Source organism: Balaenoptera musculus, chromosome 1, assembly GCF_009873245.2.
Source record: "Balaenoptera musculus isolate JJ_BM4_2016_0621 chromosome 1, mBalMus1.pri.v3, whole genome shotgun sequence".
Taxonomy (NCBI): Eukaryota; Metazoa; Chordata; class Mammalia; order Artiodactyla; family Balaenopteridae; genus Balaenoptera; species Balaenoptera musculus.
In genome coordinates this window covers 100,954,313-100,972,517 of record NC_045785.1, presented here as the reverse complement: position 1 = coordinate 100,972,517, position 18,205 = coordinate 100,954,313, and the positions used below count along the sequence as shown (strand labels likewise).

The window sequence follows — 18,205 nt, the reverse complement described above, 5'->3', positions numbered from 1 at the left end:
TCAGAAACTTTAGGACTTTGGGTTTAAACCCTGAGTTGCATGTTTCACTAGAAAAGCTAGTGAAGGGCTTCCCTGGTGGTGCAGTGGTTAAGAATCCGCCTACCAATGCAGGGGACACGGGTTCGAGCCCTGGTCCTGGAAGATCCCACATGCTGTGGAGCAACTAAGCCCGTGCGCCACAACTACTGAGCCTGTGCTCTAGAGCCCTCGAGCCACAACTACTGAGCCTGCGTGCCACAACTACTGAAACCTGCACGCCTACAGCCCATATGTCACAACAAGAGAAGCCACCGCAATGAGAAGCCCACGCACCGCAACGAAGAGTAGCCCCTGCTCACTACAACTAGGGAAAGCCCGCGAGCAGCAACGAAGACCCAACGCAGCCAAAAAAAAAAAAAAAAAAGCTAGTGAAGCACAACTGAACTGAAATCTGAGACATTTCCTGCATGGGGTCTCATTTTTTAAGAAAGTCCTCACCAACATTCCTGCTGTAAATAAATCAATGTTTAATTTCTTATAAAATTCCTCAGTGTGGCCTGAGAGCACAGTGTCACCTCACTCTTTAGTAACACAGTACCGTAAGAGTCGAAAATAATGTAATCTAGATAGTCTTGAGGAATCAAATTTCCCATAAAGAGGAGCTTAATTTTTTTCTCTGTTGTTCATCAGTCTTACATTTGCAAAGAGAAATCTCGAGGTTGAACCTGTTTTCAACACAGCGTGAGTTATGGGTTTGGAACCAGATGAGGACCCAGTTGACTCTGACAGTAATTCAAGGATGTCTCTAAGCGAGTTACTTGGTGTTATTGTGCATTAGGCATCTATAAGTCTGGGAGGGCAAGAGCTGCCTGAGCCCCTCTTGATTCTGATGTGGAAAACCTTGAATGAAGATGATTGTGAATCATTTAACAATATAAAAATAATATGACACAACTAAAATTTTGTTAGAATGCTTTTCCATTTCTTAAGAGCTTAATATCTAAGTGACCCAGAATGGCTGCATGTTTTGTTTTAGAAATTAAAGGATAGATCATTGGTATTAGTTACATGAAGGCAATATGGTAATTAGACTTATCTGCTTGTTTTTATACTAATTTTAAAATGTCTTTTGGTTTAACTAAATTTAGACTGTCCTTTAAAGTACAATACCAGACTTGCACAAAAGGTCTTCCATGCTAAAATCTTACAGGAAGTTGCAAACCCATAATTAGGTAGCAAAGATTATATGCTGAGGGAAATGATTATATATGGGGTGGATTCTAAAAATAGTATCTTTTCTAAGTAATGTTCATCTGCCTTTTCAAAACATCTTGGATTATTGATCAGAGAGTGTCTTGAGCTAACTAGGTTTTTGCTATCAGTGTATTGTAGAGTAGATTTTCATTTATTTTATGTTCCATGATTCATAAAAATATTCTCACTAGTATGTGAATTGTGAATTAAGATTCTTCCTCTAGCTAAGAAACTGTTTTCAGTCATTTCTCTTACATCAGATTATAGGATCTCCATAAGTACCCTCCCTGTGTAAAACCAGAATTCTTTTTCCTTAGAAACTCAGTTCTCAGTATGTTTTCAGTGATTACCAGTCTTGGCCTTCCTGTTTTATTGAATAGCACAAAACCACTCTGAGACACCTACCTAGACTTATCAGAGACCTCTTTTCCTAAGACCAGGCTGAGTTTATTTCTGTACTCCACTTACATAGACTATTAGTCACTTACAGTGTTATTTTTTTTCAGGGTGATCATGGCATTAAGCAATCCAGAGAAACTGAAGAGAGGCTCAAAGTTATCCCAAAATTTTGTTTTCCTGATTCAAAGGACTGGGTGCCGACCTCAGAACTCAAGAGGTAAATAGACTACTTTATCTGATTTCTATTTGTAGGACGAGCAAAAGTAGAACCAGAATCTTTGAGAAACAGATAGAGCCAGCAGTGAAGCTATGTGGACTCTGTGGCAGATCAAGGATGCAGTGGGAGGAAAGGAAGAAACAATTAGGACATTTCCTATGTGGGGCTCAAAAAAGAAAAACAGTGTCAAAGGGAAAACAAGTTTGAGAGTCTCTTCAATTTGCCAATTCTGCAGAAAAAAAAGTTCCACTTTACATATAATCAGAAATGCCACCAAGTAGACAGAAAAGGAAGAAAGACTTGAACTTAGGGACTGAGAAACAGAGATAAAACGTGGCAATATCTGCATCTTGTATCTCCGTCAAGTTGTTAGAAGAAGCCATAGCCCAGATTGTATGTTCCCTGTCGAACTTGTACGAAGAGGGAGCTCTACTTTGGAAGGTGTAAGTATATTGAGAAGGGAATTATAAGAAATTGCTTCCCAGTATCTAGAGGAAATTACTATTTTCAATTAATAAACCATCATCGTTTCATATCCTGCTTGTAAATAGATAACTGCTTTGTTCAAAACTGTAATTATTGATCATGTATTTAGGCTGAAAAGCGTGATTATGTGAACCATATCACATGCCAATGACCTGCTGGAAGACAGCCTCAGCTGTTGCCTAAGTAGCTCTGCCCTTCCACCCCACGTTGCCTCCAGACTATGCTCCTGTCTCTCCTAACCAGTTTAGCCTGATCGCCGCTCTCATCTCTGAGCCATCAACCCTGAAGCTTTTGTGCTGTCAGTTGTACTAATTGCATAGGCAGCTTCTTTCTTATTGGCCTGGCTGCTGCATGGTTGGCTTTCCCCCTCCCCAAGAGTTATGTGTGTTTATTCTAGAATGTCTGAAAAATACAGAGGAGTAAATAAAAAGCGGAAATTAAAAATCACTGGCATTCTGGTTACTCAGAGATAATCACTGTAAATGTTTTGAGATGTTCCCTTCCAATCTTTATTCGTGGCCAAATATAGACATATGTATATATTGTTCAGATTTGAATTTCTTTTGCTTGTTAATGAATTTATTTCTTGGGCATCTCTAGGTCTTCATTTTGTAAATTATCTGTGCATATTTTTTACCAGTGTTTCTAATGAGATGATAATTTTCCTAATAGTTTTTATGTATTAAGGATATAATCTTTTCCCTATCACAGTTCCATATGACCTCTCAGAACTAAATAGAAGAATTTGGAAGGGAAGAATAGCTTATCAGATTTCTTTATAGTTTACCTATATATTTGACTAAACTGGACGTTCAACAAAAGGACAATAGGCTTGATTAATAACTGGACTGGATAAATAAGAAAGTAAAAGGAGGCAGCGGCATCAGCAGCTCATCACATTCTATTCTCTCACTCCAGTACAGAGCAAGATATTCTCAAGGGCTGGGCATTCTCCCTCAGGAGGAATGTGACTTGCAATAAATATAATATTGCTGCCTCCTCTTACATCACAAAATGACTGCTGTTGGACTCTAATTTTTAATTGCTTGTTCCAAGGAATGTCATAAGCAGTTGTTTGGATCTCAAACTATTGACTGTTTTTTTCAGTGAAACGTTCTCCTTTGTCCTAACTGGTGAAGATGGGAGCCGGTGGTTTGGCTACTGTAAGAAGCTCTTGGTAAGTCCCAGACTTGTGCTACAGGCAGCTTTGGTAGAGGAACAAAAGAGTCAGACTAGGAACTTCAGAAACACGATCTCTAGATGAGTTTGGGGGCTACTCAGTGATCTGTGTATTATAAAGAAGCTAGTTAAGCTTTATATTTTTATTTTATTTATGATTTATTTTCTTTATTTTTTTTGGCTGCGTTGGGTCTTAGTTGCAGCACGCAGGATCTTAGTTGTGACACACAGGATCTTAGTTGTGGCATGTGGGCTTTTCTCTAGTTGTGGCACACGGGTTTCTCTCTAGTTGTACCGTGCGAGTTTTCTCTCTCTAGTTGTGGCTTACGGGCTCCGGAGCGTGTGGGCTCTATAGTTTGCGGCACGCAGGCTCTCTAGTTGAGGTGCATGAGCTCAGTAGTTGTGGCTCACGGGCTTAGTTGCCCCACGGCATGTGGGATCTTAGTTCCCTGACCAGGGATTGAACCCGAGTCCCCTGCACTGGAAGGAGGATTCTTTACCACTGGACCACCAGGGAAGTCCTGAAGCTATGTTAGCTTTAAACAGTAAGAGCAAGGTGGAGGTTAGCCACAGTGTTCCATAATAGAAATGGTATGGATTTATTTTATTTATTTGTTTGTTTGAAATAGATGAAGAAAGCACTGACATTGTAGCTGAAGTCAGTCTGGTTATATTTGAGGAATGGAGTACAGTGAGCCAATCGAGGGAGCTCTGAGTTACTTCTTGCTTATATGCCGTCACTAAACTGGAATAAATCATACTATCATTGTTTTTTTTTAGTGTTTTCTCATCTTTCAGTGTTCATTGAGAATGAGAGCTTTGGTTCCTACTCTATACTAAGGAGTATTAAGAGGTATTAATAGTCCAAATTAGTAAAGACTTGTGCTACTTAATTTTTGCTTTGTTGTTGTTGTTTTTTTTTTTAGCCAGAAGGCAAAGGGAAGCGACTCCCTGAGGTATACTGCATGGTCAGTCGCCTAGGCTGCTTCAACCTTTTTTCAAAGGTGAGTGGAGAATGGGCCCTATGAAAAGTGGTGTCCTTTCTGAGCTCTGAGTAGGTTTTTGTTTCTGATGACTTCACTAGACAATGTTAAGTGGCCTAGACTTTAACATACTACTTTAGAAAGGGTTCCCCATTAGTAGATTAGAACGACGGGTTTAAAGGCTTAAATTTAGACCTCTAATCCAGATGATGTTGCCCCGTCGTCCTCATTTTGGTTTGCTAAACCTCCCAGCTTAAAGCAAAACATTGCCTGAAGTTTATCTTGTCTCATGTCTTTCCCAGACACCAAACTGCAGGGTATTATTGTGTCACCTTCTTTGCTCCTCCCTTAGTGATATAAAAAGGGGCTTCTCTTCTAAAATAAAGTTGATTTATTTTACTAACTTTTCTTGGAGATTTAAAGGTAGCTCTAAGAGAAATGATGCCTTTAATGAAGTTTTATTGGTTGCAGAAACTTATCTGTCTTAAAATCTGTTGGTATTATTTTCAAGTTTGTGCACCCAGTTTGGCAGTTCCTTCAAAAGGATTCTTTTATGTTTTTGAACTGAGTCCCTAATTAAAAAAAAAATTTCTTTTGTGTGTATGTAGATTCTGGATGAAGTAGAGAAGAGAAGAGAAATGTCTCCAGCTTTGGTTTACCCATTTATGCGAAGTGTCATGGAAGCTCCTTTCCCAGCTCCTGGATGCACCATCACAGTAAAGAGCTACCTCCCTGGGGCCGGAGATGAGGTAAGTTAGTTCATTTTGAAAAGGTTTGATACCTGCCAAAAAGCAGTCCTTACACTAGTAGGCCTTACCTGATAGAAACCTTAGAGGATAGTTTTCTCTTTTTCATAAACTGCACAGAATATGTTTTGGTCACAAAAGCACTGGAGAAACATCCAATTGATCTGTGAGATAGTTGATGCTAGACCCAGGAACCAGAGGTTTTCTACCATTCGTAGATTGAGCCCCTGCATAATGTCTATTTCAGTGTGATAAATGAAGATTATACGTACTATTGTCCAGTGGGATGAAAGATTTCACTAGAAATTTACAGCCCAAAAATAAGGTATTAAGTCTTGGAATTAGTGTAGGCAGCTTCACAAACTCTTTGTAGCAGACCCTCTCTCTTGAATTTAACCTGTAAAAGAATGACAGGATCCATTAGTATTGTCATTAGGGATTGTTTTTCCACCTCAGCTCCCCTGATTCAAATTTTGCATTTCAGTCAATTGAACTGTGCCGACCACTGGACTCACGATTGGAACATGTTGATTTTGAATGTCTCTTTAAGTGCCTGAGTGTGTGCCATCTCATTCGGGTCTGTGCCTCTCTCCTTTTGGAGCGGAGGATAATCTTTGTTGCCAACAGCCTAAGGTGAGAAATAAGTAAAATATGTCACTTCAGACTGTTGTTTTACTTGTTCTTACTATTTTAAAATTAGGGCATATTAGAAAACACTTAGGTAGGATCTCAATTACCTAATGCTATAGTGACATGGATAATCCAAAAGCTATTTGCATTCGGCTATAACAGTGACTTTTGGGGGTTACAATTAATTTACCTTCAAAATGTGTTTTGTTTAAACTGTTGTTAAAAATTGGTATTGCTTTTCTAAGTACACACTAGCTTTTAGCAATATAAATTGTGGGAAACAGCTAGATTGAGATTAAAGATATTCAGTAAATTAAGTTAAAATTTAAATAAAATGTTAAAATTTAATGAGTAATCACAGAATTGTTAATCTGTGATCACTAAGTGGCATCACTTTGTAATTCTGTAACGTAATGTCTGAATTGCCCTCCATTGTTGCTCTTTATATGACACCATTTGCTTTCTCCTCTGGCTAGCACCCTGTCAAAATGTGGCCATGCTGTGGTTGCCACACTGTATCCATTCACCTGGCAGCATACCTACATCCCAGTCCTGCCAGTGTCTATGATCGACATTGTGTGCTCACCTACTCCATTCCTTATTGGAATCCTGTCTTGCTCCTTGCCACAGCTCCAGGACCTACCCATTGAAGAGGTGAGATGGGAGAAATAGTACCTGTGGAAAAGACTGGGGCACTGGCAGATGAAAACAAGTGATCTTTAACAGTGGTGGATATGTCATTAATTAATAATAATATGTAATTATGATTGTTAATACATTATGCTATCATATTTTTGTATCTGTTTATGAAAGTGAGAAAAATTCTATAGTACACATGAATCTGAAGTTGTATCTTATTTGCAGTATTGAACCGTGGGCTAATTCTTGTGTTATTCTGAATAGGTCTTTTTTTTTTAAAAACATCTTTATTGGAGTATAATTGCTTTACAATGGTGTGTTAGTTTCTGCTTTATAACAAACTGAATCAGCTATACATATACATATATCCCCATATCTCCTCCCTCTTGCATCTCCCTCCCACCCTCCCTATCCCACCCCTCTAGGTGGTCACAAAGCACCGAGCTGATCTCCCTGTGCTATGCGGCTGCTTCCCACTAGCTATCTATTTTACATTTGGTAGTGTATATATGTCCATCATGCCGCTCTCTCACTTCGTCCCAGCTTCCCCTTCCCCCTCCCCATGTCCTCAAGTCCATTCTCTACATCTGCATCTTTATTCCTCTCCTGCCCCTAGGTTCTTCATAACCTTTTTTTTTTTTTAGATTCCATATATATGTGTTAGCATATGGTATTTGTTTTCCTCTTTCTGACTTACTTCACTCTGTATGACAAACTCTAGGTCCATCCACCTCACTACAAATAACTCCATTTCGTTTCTTTTTATGGCTGAGTAATATTCCATTGTATATATGTGCCGCATCTTCTTTATCCATTCATCTGTTGATGGACACTTAGGTTGCTTCCATGTCCTGGCTATTGTAAATAGAGCTGCAGTGAACATTGTGGTACATGACCCTTTTTGAATTATGGTTTTCTCAGGGTATATGCCCAGTAGTGGGATTGCTGGGTCTTATGGTAGTTCTATTTTTAGTTTTTTAAGGAACCTCCATACTGTTCTCCATAGTGGTTGTATCAAGTTACATGCCCACCAGCAGTGCAAGAGGGTTCCCTTTTCTCCACACCCTCTCCAGCGTTTACTGTTTGTAGATTTTTTGATGATGGCCATTCTGACAGGTGTGAGGTGATACCTCACTGTAGTTTTGATTTGCATTTCTCTAATGATTAGTGATGTTGAGCATTCTTTCATGTGTTTGTTGGCAATCTGTATATCTTCTTTGGAGAAATGTCTATGTAGGTCTTCTGCCCATTTTTGGATTAGGGTGTTTGTTTCTTTAATATTGAGCTGCATGAGCCGCTTGTGAATCTTGGAGATTAATCCTTTGTCAGTTGCTTCATTTGCAAATATTTTCTCCCATTCTGAGGGTTGCCTTTTCATCTTGTTTATGGTTTCCTTTGCTGTGCAAAAGCTTTTAAGTTTCATTAGGTCCCATTTGTTTATTCTTGTTTTTATTTCCACTTCTCTAGGAGGTGGGTCCAAAAGGATCTTGCTGTGATTTATGTCGTAGAGTGTTTTGCCTATGTTTTCCTCTAAGAGTTTTATAGTGTCTGCCCTTACATTTAGGTCTTTAATCCATTTTGAGTTTATTTTTGTGTATGGTGTTAGGGAGTGTTCTAATTTCATTCTTTTACATGTAGCTGTCCAGTTTTCCCAGCACCATTTATTGAAGAGGCTGTGTTTTCTCCATTGTATAGAAGAATAGGTCATTTTTTAAAAATCATACACAGAAACTACTCTGGGTTAACTTAAAAAATTGTTTCAGATGTAAAACACATATAGATAAATGCCCAAACAAAATGTATAGGTCAGTTAATTATCACATAGTGAATGCTTATGTAACCAACATTGGAATAGAATAGAAATATTATGGCAATGGAAACAGAAGTCCCCATCATGGCTTTTTAATTTAATTTTTTTATTATTATTATTTTTTAAATTTTTTGGCCATGCCGCATGTCATGTGGGATCTTAGTTCCCCCACCAGGGATCAAACCCGCACCTCCAGCATTCAAAGCATGGAGTCTTAACCACTGGACCGCCAGGGAAGTCCCCCATCATGCTTTCTTCTAATCACTGTTCCCTTCCCCACCCCTTGCAAAAGGTAACCATTATCTTGACTTTCATGGTGCTCATTTTCTTGTTTTGTTTATACTTTAACGTCCTAGGCATGTATACCTAAACAATATAATTCAGTTTTGCCTGGTTTTAAGCTTGAAATAAATGAACTCATACAGTATTTTTTTTTTTTCTTTCTTTCTTTCGTTTTTTCAGTCTGGCTTCTTTGGAGCAACATTATGTCTTTTTTTTTTTCTTTTTTTTTTTGGCTGCGTTGGGTCTTCGTTGCTCTGCGTGGGCTTTCTCTAGTTGCGGCAAGCGGGGCTACTTTTTGTTGTGGTGTGCGGGCTTCTCATTGCAGTGGCTTCTCTTGTTGTGGAGCACAGGCTCTAGGCAAGCGGGCTTCAGTAGTTGTGGCATGTGGGCTCAGTAGTTGTGGCTCATGGGCTCTAGAGCGCAGGCTCAGTAGTTGCGGGACATGGGCTTAGTTGCTCCGTGGCATGTGGGATCTTCCCTGACCAGAGCTCGAACCCGTGTCCCCTGCATTGACAGGCGGATTCTTAACCACTGCGCCACTGGGGAAGTCCCCAACATTATGTCTTTAAGATTCATCCATGTTTATGGGTTTAACAACAGTAGTTTGATTATTCTAATTGTGTATAGTATTCCATTGTGTGAATGTACCACAATTTTCTTATCCATTCTACAGTTGATTGACATCTGAGTTGTTTCCAGTTTGGAGTTATTATTAATAATGCTGCTATGAATATTCTTGTTCATGACCCTTGGTACGTATGTGCATGCAGTTTTATGGACATATACTTGAAAATGGAATTGCTGGACCATAGAGTAAACATACCTTCAACTTTAGTAGGTAAAGTCAAGCTTTTCCAAAGTAGCTGTGCCAAGTTAAACTTCCTCCAGCACTGTATGAGAGTTCCTGTTTCTCCACATCCTTGTCAGCCCTTGTTGTCATCAGTTTGTGTAATTTAGCCTATCTGATGGGTATGTAGTAGTACTCTCATTGTGGTTTAATTGGCATTCCTTGATTATGGTTGAGGGTGAGCATCTTTCTATATGTTTATTGGCCATTTGAATGTCATCTTTTGTGAAATTCACAGGCTATATCCTTATACTGAATTGTTTACCCTCACTGATTTGTAAGAAGCCTTTTTATAGCTTCTTACAAGAAGCCTTTTTATAGCTTCTTTTATAGCTCTGGATACGAGCTCCTTTGTAGCTTGCCTTTTCATTCTCCAAAATGGTGTTTTTTAAATACAGAGATGTTCTTAATTTTAATGTGGTCAGAGTTATCAATTTTTTTTTATGGTTAGTGTTTTTATGTGTGTGTGTGTGTGTGTGTGTGAACTGCTTAAGTTTTTCTTTATATTAACTTGATGGACATAGCCTCCTATATTATCTCTTGGAAGCTTTGTTATTATGCCTTTAATTTTTGTTTCTGAAGTTGGGGGCTTGATTTTTTTTTTACATAATAAGAGGTAGGGGGAGTTCCCTGGTAGTCCAGTGGTTAGGACTCCCTGCTTTCCCTGCTGAGGGCATGGGTTCAATCCCTGGTCAGGGAACTAAGATCCTACAAGCCACACAGTGTGGCCAAAAAAACAAAAAAAGGAGGTAGGGGTCGTTTCATTTTTTTCATATGGATAGCCAACTATCCCAGTACCACTTACTGAAATAGCTCTTCTTCTCTATTACACTGATGGGTTAACCTTTTTTTCTCCCCCAGTTTTATTGAGATATGATTGACATATAACATTGTATTAGTTTGAGATGTACAGCATAATGATATTATATGATATATGCATATATTTCAAAATGATTACACAGTAAGTTTAGTTAATATCCATCACCTCACATAGTTAGAAAATTTTTTTTCTTGTTATGAGAACTTTTAAGATAGACTCTTAGCAACTTTCAAATATACAGTATAATATTATTAACTGTAGTCACCATGCTGTACATTACATATCCAGAACTTATTTATCTTATAACTGGAAATTTTTGCCTTTTGACCCCCTTCACCCATTTCATCCATCCCCCACCCCCACCTCTGGCAACCACCAATCTGTTCTCTGTATCTGTGAATTCAGTTGTTTTAGATTCCACATGTAAGTGGTATCTGTCTTTCTCTGCCTGACTTATTTCACTTAGCATCCATGTTGTCACCAATGGCAGGATTTCCTTCTTTTTATGGCTGAATAATATTCCATTATGTGTGTGTGTGTGTGTGTGTGTATGTATACACACATACCACATCTTTATCTAGTCATCTGTTAATGGACATTTAGGTTGTTTCCATGTCATGTCTGTTGTAAGTAATGCTGCAGTGAACACGGGGGTGCAGCTGTTTCTTCAAAATAGTGATCTTATTTCCTTTGGTTACATGCCCAGAAGTGGAATTGCTGAATCGTGTGCTGGTTCTATTTTTAATTTTTTGATGAAACTTCTTACTGTTTCCATAGTGGCTGAACCAATTTACATTCCCATAAAGAGTGCACAGTAGTTCCCTTTTCTCCACATTCTTGTCAGTATTTGTTATCTTTTGTCTTTTGTTGCTAGCCATTCTAACAGGTGATGATATCTCATTGTGGTTTTGATTTGCATTTCCCTGATGTGGAATACCTTTTCATGTGCTTGTTAGTCATTTGTATGTCTTCTTTGGAATAATGTCTATTCAGTTCCTCTGCCTATTTTTTAATTGGATTGTTTGGGGGTTTTTTGCTATTGAGTTGTATGAGTTCTTTATATTTTGGGTAGTAACCCCTTATCCAATATATGATTTGCAAATGTTTTCTCCCATTCTTTATGTTTCCTTTATATTTTATTGATGGTTTCCTTTGCTGTGCAGAAGCTTTTTAGTTTGATGTAATCCCACTTGCTTATTTTTGCTTTTGTTGCCTTTGCTTTTGGTGTCAAATCCAAAAAATCATTGCCAAAACCAATGTAAAGATGCTACCTCCTGTGTTTTCTTCTAGGAGTTTTATGATTTCAGGTCTTATGTTTAAGTCATTAATCCATTTTGAGTTGATTTTTGTGTATGGTGTAAGATAGGGATCCAGTTTTATTTTTTGGCATGCAGCTATCTGATTTTCCCAACACCATTTATTGAAGAGATTGTCCTTTCCCCATTTTATATTCTTGGCTCCTTTGTCATCAGTTAATTGACTAGGACTTCCCTGGTGGTCCAGTGGTGAAGACTGTGCGCTCCCAATGCAGAGGGCCTGGGTTCGACCCCTGTCAGGGAACTAGATCCCTCATGCCACAACTAAAGATCCCATGTGATGCAACTAAGACCCAGTGCAACCAAATAAATAAATAAATTTTTTTAAAAAAATTAATAAGAAAAAAGTTAATTGACTATGTGTGGGGTTTATTTATGGTGGACCCTCTATTCTGTTCCATTGAGCCATGTGTCTGTTTTATGCCAGTAACATACTGTTTTGATTACTATAGCTTTGTAATATAGTTTGAAATCAGGAAGTATGATGGTCTCTACCTTTATTCTTCTTTCTCAAGATCACTTTGGCTATTTGGAGTCTTTTGTAGTTCCATGGAAATTTTACAATTGTTTGTTCTCTTTCTGTGAAAATTGCCATTGGAATTTTGATAGGGATTGCATTGACTCTGTAGATTGCTTTGGGTAATTTAGACATTTTAACAATATTAATTCTTCCAATCCATGAGCATGGAATATCTTTCCATTTATTTGTGTATTGTTCAGTTTCTCTCATCAGTGTCTTATAGTTTTCAGCACAGATATCTTTTACCTCCTTGTTTAAATTTATTCCTAGGTATTTTATTCTTTTTGGTGCAATTGAAAATGGGGTTGTTTTCTTAATTTATTTTTCAGACACTTCATTGTTAGTGTATAGAAACACTTCTGATTTTCGTATTAACCTATTTTTTTAACTTGTTATAATGGAAAATTTTAAACATATGTAAAAGTAAACAAAAGAGTAAAATAAATCCAATCACCCTCCTTAAATACGTACAAAGTTTTGGCCAATCATACTTCTACCTCTCTCCCATAATATTTTGAAGTATATCCTGACATAATTTCATAATTCTAAATATTGCAATATGAATTTCTATAAGGTCATTTTTAACATAATCACAATACCATTATCACACCTAAAAAATTTAATAACAGTTCCTCAATATCAGAAAAATTCAGTATTCAGCTCTCTAATTATTTCATAAATTTTTAATAGTTTGAATTAAGTTCCAAATAAAGTCCATGCAGTACATTTGGTGTGGTTTTTTTAGTCTCTTTTAATCTCTAGGTGTGCTGCCATCATTTTTTTTTTTAACTTGAAATTCTTTTTACTTGTGTTGATGAGTTAACTTTTAAATGGGCTAAAACTTTAAGTTAGTGTATAGTAATATTGAATCACTTTATACACCTGAAACTCATATAATATTTAAGTCAATTATACTTCAATTTTTAAAAAAAGAAAGAAAACAAAACAAACAAACCTTTAAGTTTATTTAAAACTATTCCCATTTGCATGAAAGAATCAAAACACTCTTCCTGATCTAGCAGTGTCTAATGTATTTCTCTGTGACTGTCTCTGGTTTAACTTGTCTGGCTCCTTTATTCCATAGGTGCTGATAGTTGATCTCTGTGCAGACAAGTTCTTACAGGAGGTGAGTGACAAAGGAGGTGATTACATAATGTTTAGGTATAATTGGCCAGAAAATATGTGAAAGTACTTAGAGAAGGTGACTCAGGCAAGACTTATAGTTCCTACACACACTTGACTTGACACTGTGGCCAATCATACAAGATTGACCTGAAAAATTTGGTTTGGGTTCCTAGCTGACTGTCCCAATTTAGGGAAGGAGGAAACAGATTAAATGTCATTCTCAAAAGAGGTAACCCTCCCTTCAAGTCTTATGGGTTGAAGTATAGGTCTCTAATTTAATTAAATTTAACAAGCATTCAGCACCAATTATTTTTAGATATTCTGTTAGCCAGTCAGAAACTAAAGATGAGTAAGATACTCAGTTTGATCCCTCAGGCCTTATAGTTTAAAGGGGAGGGGAGAGGGAGCAGACATAGCCATAAAGTTTTAGAAATGGTGTAATAGAAACTTGTACAAGATACAGAAGGGGCAGAAAGGAAGTGGTCACTTACTCTGGATAGTGAAGTGGAGAGGAGAGTTAGTAAAGCCTTAGAGCAGCCCTCTGTATGTAACCTGTATATAGGTTTGTGAGCACTGAGAGCAGGGTGAAAAGAATGTTTCCCAAGACTGTCTTTTTTCAGAATCAGTCAGCTCATCACATGTGAAGCACCATTTATTTCGGGATGATCTTTGTAGTATAGCATAAGACTTGGAGATGAGAAACATTTTGTGGGAAAGTGCCAGAAAATTCTGTAAGGCATATTATTTGTTTTTCTTAAGTGTAATGAAGGTGTATACACCATAAGTTTTGTGGATTCTGCTCAATGTAGGGAAGGAAGCTTGAGACTGACTCTTCAGCCAAAATATATACAAAGCCACCTGTGGAACTTGAGGGACTTAAATAGGGCATGTTTGAGACTTTCTCTCTCAAAGCTCATGAAAATCTCAATTTCTTCCCTTAAGGTATCTGATGAAGATGAAATTCTACCACCTAAACTCCAAGCTGCCCTGATACAAATTTTGGAAGAACGAAATGAAATTTTGGCTCAGGAGCAGAAGTTTTTACAAGGTATGAGACAAGTGGTCTGAGGATTTAAGGTCAAGGCAGTAAATACCAAATGCCCAGCACCCTGCCAAAGCATATGCAATAGTAGTATGAGATTGCCTGTGCCTTCATAAGCTTATAGTCAGCTTTCTTGCTCGCCCTCAGATGTGCCAAGTCCCCTTCTATTTCAGGACTTTTGCACTTGCTCAGTTCCATGTATGGAATGCTCTTCCCCTAGATATCCACATGGCGCCTGCTCTTTGTTCTTGCAGGCCATGCTCAAATGTCACTTTCTTAGTGAGGCCTTTTCTGACTGTCCTGTTTAAAATTGTTCCTGTTCCCTTAGCACTTCCTATCCTCCTCCCTGACCTTATTTTTCTCCATGGCTTTCATCACCATCTGATGTGCTAAAATGTAAGTTCCATGAGAGCAGTGACCGTCTATTTGTTTTCTATTTCCAGTACTTTAAACAGCATTCAGTAAATAGGTATTCAATAAGTATTTGTTGAATAAAAGGATGAATGATATTTTCTGGGTGGCTTACCCTGTGCCAGGCATTTTTTTAAGCACTTAGCATACATCTTATTTCATCCTTGTAATATCTTTATGAAGCAGGTGTTATGATTTAATCCCCATTCTACAGGTGAGAACACTAAGGCTGTTTACCAATGGGGAACATTAGAGAAGGGGCAGGTTTAGAGGAGTAACTAAAAGTTCAGTTTTTAATATTAAGTTTGAGATACCTATTGGACATCCAATACCTGGCAGACTTTCAGCTGGAGATAATCAAGTAGGCATTTATATACATGAATTTGAGATTCAGAGGAAAGATTTGGGCTAGAGACATACATTTAAAAGTTGCTATTTTAAAGCTGTGGGACCAGATGAGATAGCCCAATAGAGTAAGTATAGAGAGAAAATTAAAAAGATTTAAGGATTGAGCCCTGGTTGGGAATGATGTGCTTAGATTTCAACTTTTGGTAGTTGGGAAGAGGAGAAGGATCCAGCAAAGGGGACTAAGAGGAGCAGCTAGTGAAGTAGGTGAAAAACCAGGAGTATGTGATATTGTAGAAACTGAGTGAAGAAAGTATTCCATGAAGGAAAGAGTAAACAGTTATGTTTTTTTGTTTTTATTTTTGTTTTAATTTTTATTGGAGTATAGTTGCTTTACAATATTGTGTTAGTTTGTACAGTACAGCAAAGTGAATCAGCTATGTGTATACATATAGCCCCTCTTTTTTGGATTTCCTTCTCATTTATGTCACCACAGAGCACTGAGTAGTTTCCTGTGCTATACAGTAGGTTCTCATCAGTTATCTGTTTTATACATGGTATCAATAGTGTATATATGTCAACCCCAATCTCCCAATTCCTCCCCCCTCCCCCAACAGTTATGTTTAATGCTGCAAAAAGGTCCCGTAATATGAACACTGAGAATTGACCAGTGGCTTTGACAATGGGGAAGGGCTCTGGAGACCTTGGTAGCAGCAGATTCAGCGAAATGGTGGGAGGAAAGCAAGGTTGGGGAAGGTTCAAGAGAGAATTCCAATGACATTCAGCTTTCAGTAAAATTTTAATAGAAGTACAAAGGGTCAAGAATAGCTAAGACACTCCTGAAAAAGAAGAAGATTGAAGGGCTTGCGCTACAGAACATCAAGATTAATTATAAAGTCATAGTAATTAAGATCGTTTGGTTTGGGTACAGAAATAAACAAATAGAGCAATAAAAATGGAAAGAATAGAGAATGCGCATGCATAAGGAAACTTGATTTGTGTCAGTCAGCACCAGCATTGAATATCAGTGGGAGAAGAATGAACCATTCAGTAAACAATTCTAGGGCAACTGGTTTTCCATATGAAAAGAAAGGGATATGGATCTATACTTCATGTTATACACAGGATTAATTCGGATGAATTAAAGACTTAAATGTTAAAAGTAAAACATTAAAAATGTTTAGAGACTTCTCTGGTGGCCCAGTGCCTAAGACTCTGTGCTCCCAGTGCAGGGGCCTGGGTTCCATCCCTGGTCAGGGAACTAGATCACAGATGCCGCAACTAAGGGTTCACATGCTGCAACGAAGAAGTCCGCATGCCACAACTAAACATGCCTCAAGAAAGATCCTGCATGCCGCAGCTAAGACCTGGCACAGCCTAAATAAATAAATTTAAATGTTTAGAAAATAGTAGAAGAAAATATTTTATGTTTGGGGACAGTAATGGATTTCTTAAATGTGGCACAAAGAGCACAAACTATAAAGGATAAGATTGATTAATTTGACTATGCTAAATTTTAAAAATTTCTGTTCATCAGGGGACACCATGGAAAAGAAATAAAAAACAAGCTATAAACTAGATGAAGGCATTTTCAACAAATATAACTAACAAAGAAATAGTATCTAGAATTTAGTTTTAAAAATTCCTACAATTTAAAAGTAAAAAGATGAACAACCCAAGAGGAAAATGGGGGAAAGATATGAACAGTCATTTCATAGAGGAGGAAACATGAAAGGCCAATAAATACATGAAAAGATACACAACCCCATCAAAATCAGGGAAATGTAAATTAAAACCACAGTGAGATACCATTTTATACCCACCATATTGGCAAAAATTTAAAAGTCTGACAGTATCAGGTGTTGATGAGAATGTGTTAATTACTTCAACCCCTGTGGAAAAACAATTTGGCATCATCTAGTAATGTTAAAGGTGTACATATCCTGCAACCCAACAATTCCATTTTAGATATATACACAGAGAAACTCTTGCACATGATAACTAGGAAACAAGTACATAATTTTTATAGTGGTATTGTATGTGATAGCAAAAACTGAAACAACCTAAATGTCCACTGACAGGAGAATATAGCATTAAAAAAAAAGAAGCTTTGGACTTCCCTGGTGGCGCAGTGGTTAAGAATCCGCCTGCCAAGGCAGGGGACACGGGTTCGAGCCCTGGTTTGGGAAGATCCCACATGCCGCGGAGCAACTGAGCCCGTGCGCCACAACTGCTGAGCCTGCGCTCTAGACCCCATGAGCCACAACTATTGAGCCCACGAGCCACAACTACTGAGCCCGCATGCCACAACTACTGAGCCCGTGTGCCACGACTACTGAAGCCCACGCACCTAGAGCCCGTGCTCCGCAACAAGAGAAGCCCGTGCACCACAATGAAGAGCAGCCCCCGCTCGCCGCAACTAGAGAAAGCCCGCGTGCAGCAGCGAAGACCCAACACAGCCAATAAATAAATAAATAAATAAAAAAAAAAAAAAAAAAAAAAAAAAGAAGCTTAAAAACACACATTTCAAAGATCCGGCGTGCCACAACTAAGACCCAGCACAGCCAAATAGATAAATAAATAAATAGTTTTGAAAAACCACGTTGAATTAAACAGTAAGTTGCAGAAGAATATAATGTTTTATATAATGTTCAAAGACATACAAAACCTAACAATATGTTGTTGGTGTTGGATGTGTATGGTAAGACTGTAATGTAAAGCAAATGATATTCACAAAATTACAAATAATGGTCACCCTCTATCGGAAAGTAGGGGAAGAACACCACTGAGAGGGCATCACACAGGGAACTTCAGAGATACACATGATGTTCTATTCTAAGCTTTGTGGTGGGCACTTGTGTGGTCATCTCACTGCTGATCTTATGAAATATTCATACATGTTACAAGAATCTATAAAGTTATTCATTAAAACAGAAACAAAGAATGGAAGATAAGTTATAGAAAAACATAATTTTTTAAAGAAAGGGAATTAGGTGTAAGAAAGTAGGTACAACAGGTATAAACAACTCTTCCAAGAAATTTTTTGCTGCGAACTGGAGGAGAGATGGGACAGTAACTGGAGGCGATGGGAGAGTGGGGCAAAAGCGTTAACGATAAAGCAGTGATGGAGTCTCAGCTGCAGAAAGAAAGAGATGAGAAGGAAGTCTGTTGAACA

At 37.9% G+C, this 18,205-nt stretch overlaps 1 protein-coding gene across 3 annotated transcripts in view; it reads left to right on the top strand.

Annotated features, from left to right (window-relative positions):
- The window catches only part of DENND2C (DENN domain containing 2C), a 94,973-nt gene that overhangs the window by 71,248 nt on the left and 5,520 nt on the right, over positions 1-18,205 (top strand). For 2 of the 3 annotated variants that reach the window (XM_036851271.1, XM_036851262.1), the window contains exons 9-16: positions 1,740-1,849; positions 3,443-3,512; positions 4,441-4,518; positions 5,106-5,246; positions 5,728-5,876; positions 6,350-6,527; positions 13,192-13,233; positions 14,175-14,280. In XM_036851271.1, the coding sequence (XP_036707166.1) occupies positions 1,740-1,849; positions 3,443-3,512; positions 4,441-4,518; positions 5,106-5,246; positions 5,728-5,876; positions 6,350-6,527; positions 13,192-13,233; positions 14,175-14,280 (874 nt within the window). Of the gene's footprint in view, positions 1-1,739; positions 1,850-3,442; positions 3,513-4,440; positions 4,519-5,105; positions 5,247-5,727; positions 5,877-6,349; positions 6,528-13,191; positions 13,234-14,174; positions 14,281-14,602; positions 14,784-18,205 lie in introns of those variants that run through there. The other variant, XM_036851278.1, reaches the window with a different exon arrangement.